Source organism: Caenorhabditis briggsae (genome assembly GCF_000004555.2).
Source record: "Caenorhabditis briggsae complete genome, chrIV, whole genome shotgun sequence".
Lineage (NCBI taxonomy): Eukaryota > Metazoa > Nematoda > Chromadorea > Rhabditida > Rhabditidae > Caenorhabditis > Caenorhabditis briggsae.
In genome coordinates, this window is record NC_013487.2 from 212,905 (window position 1) to 214,341 (window position 1,437).

Genomic DNA, 1,437 nt, shown 5'->3' on the forward strand with positions numbered 1-1,437 from the left:
CCACCACTTCAAAACAACAAGAAAAAAAATTTTCCAGATGCTTGCGTTGGACATTCACGAGACATTTGATGAGGAAGACAACGAGGTGCAAACCGGAGAACGACTGAAAACGACAGTTCTGAATAGAGGAAGTGGTGACGTGGCGAAGGAGTTGTTCAAGCGATTCCAAGGCCGAAATCCATCAGTCGGAGCGATTTGCGATCACTACGCTCCACCGTTGACACTTCAGGAGGGAATGAAATGTCGGAGAACGAGAGACGATAATTCGTCTTTTTTTTTAAAATTAATTTCCAGACTTTTTTCTCTCCCGGGTTCTCTTTTTTGTTATTTTTCTATGAATTAGTTGATAGGGTCTCAGTTAGATTGTTCTCTCGTTCTTTTTTTCTTTTTTTTTTTTTGCTTGTTACTTTCTTAATAATATGCTTTTTAATAGATTTTTAAATTGCATTTAAATAATGTGTCCAGCGTTGCTACGCGAAAAATTCTACCTGTATTTTATTCCGGAGGTCTCACAGCGAAAAATACTGTAACCTATATTATTAATTTATGAGATTTGTTTCTCGATTTTTAGCGATTTTTCGTCTGAAAACGCACGAGAATCAATAAAATATAATCCGAAAAATTAAAAATTTCAGGTTACGGTATTTTTCGTTTGGGGACCTACATCTCCGATTTTTCTGTATTTCCCGGATTTTTTTCCCTAATTTTTCGAAATTTCAGCCATGTCATCTGGCCCGGCAGCCGCTGGCTCGTCATCGGTTAACACTGAAACACAGGTTGTCGATGAGGTAACTAGCGATAGCAATTAGGGGTAATTGAAGAATTCAAAAAATCGATTTTCAGATTCCCGAGGCACTGAACACGATTCTGCTGATGGTGGTGAAGAATTTCTTCTCGAATGTAAGGATTTGGGAGAATGCTTTCTGGAAACTTCTGGAATCATTTTTTGAATTCCCGCCAAAACTGAAAACTCCGAAAACTTGGAATTTTTTGTGATATTTCGAGAGAAAAATTTTTTCTACTATTCAGCAAAATTTTTGGACCTTTTTTGGGTTTTCAGCTATTTTCGATTTTTTTTGTCTGAATTTTGACGGGATGGTGTCCGTGAAGATTACTGTAGATTACTGTAGTTCTGCATTTGGGCGTGATTGTGTTTGCAAAAAAAACGAAGAAATTCAGTTTTCTACAGTAATCCACAGTAACCTTCGCGAACACTATCCCGTCAATTTCAAAAATTGCGCCAAAGGCGCACCAGCCAGCTGTTCGAAAAGCCGGAGGCGCCGCAAACAGGCTGGTTAAAAATAAACGATAATAAATTTTTGGTCGGAGTTCGATTTCAGAAAAAAATGAGCTAAAAATTCCAGGAGCACTTCCAAATCGTTTAGGCTCCGCCTCCCGACTCCGCCCACTTTTACCCGGGGAAAATTCCTCCGGATT

General features: G+C 38.8%; 1 protein-coding gene across 1 annotated transcript in view; it reads left to right on the top strand.

Moving 5' to 3' along the window:
* CBG00366 overlaps positions 1-1,437 on the top strand; it is a gene marked incomplete at both ends in the record, with an annotated part of 14,538 nt that overhangs the window by 4,235 nt on the left and 8,866 nt on the right. Inside the window, 3 exons of the mRNA XM_045244724.1 lie at positions 38-242; positions 721-788; positions 844-900. Coding sequence (XP_045091554.1) covers positions 38-242; positions 721-788; positions 844-900 — 330 coding nt within the window. The remainder of the gene's footprint in view (positions 1-37; positions 243-720; positions 789-843; positions 901-1,437) is intronic.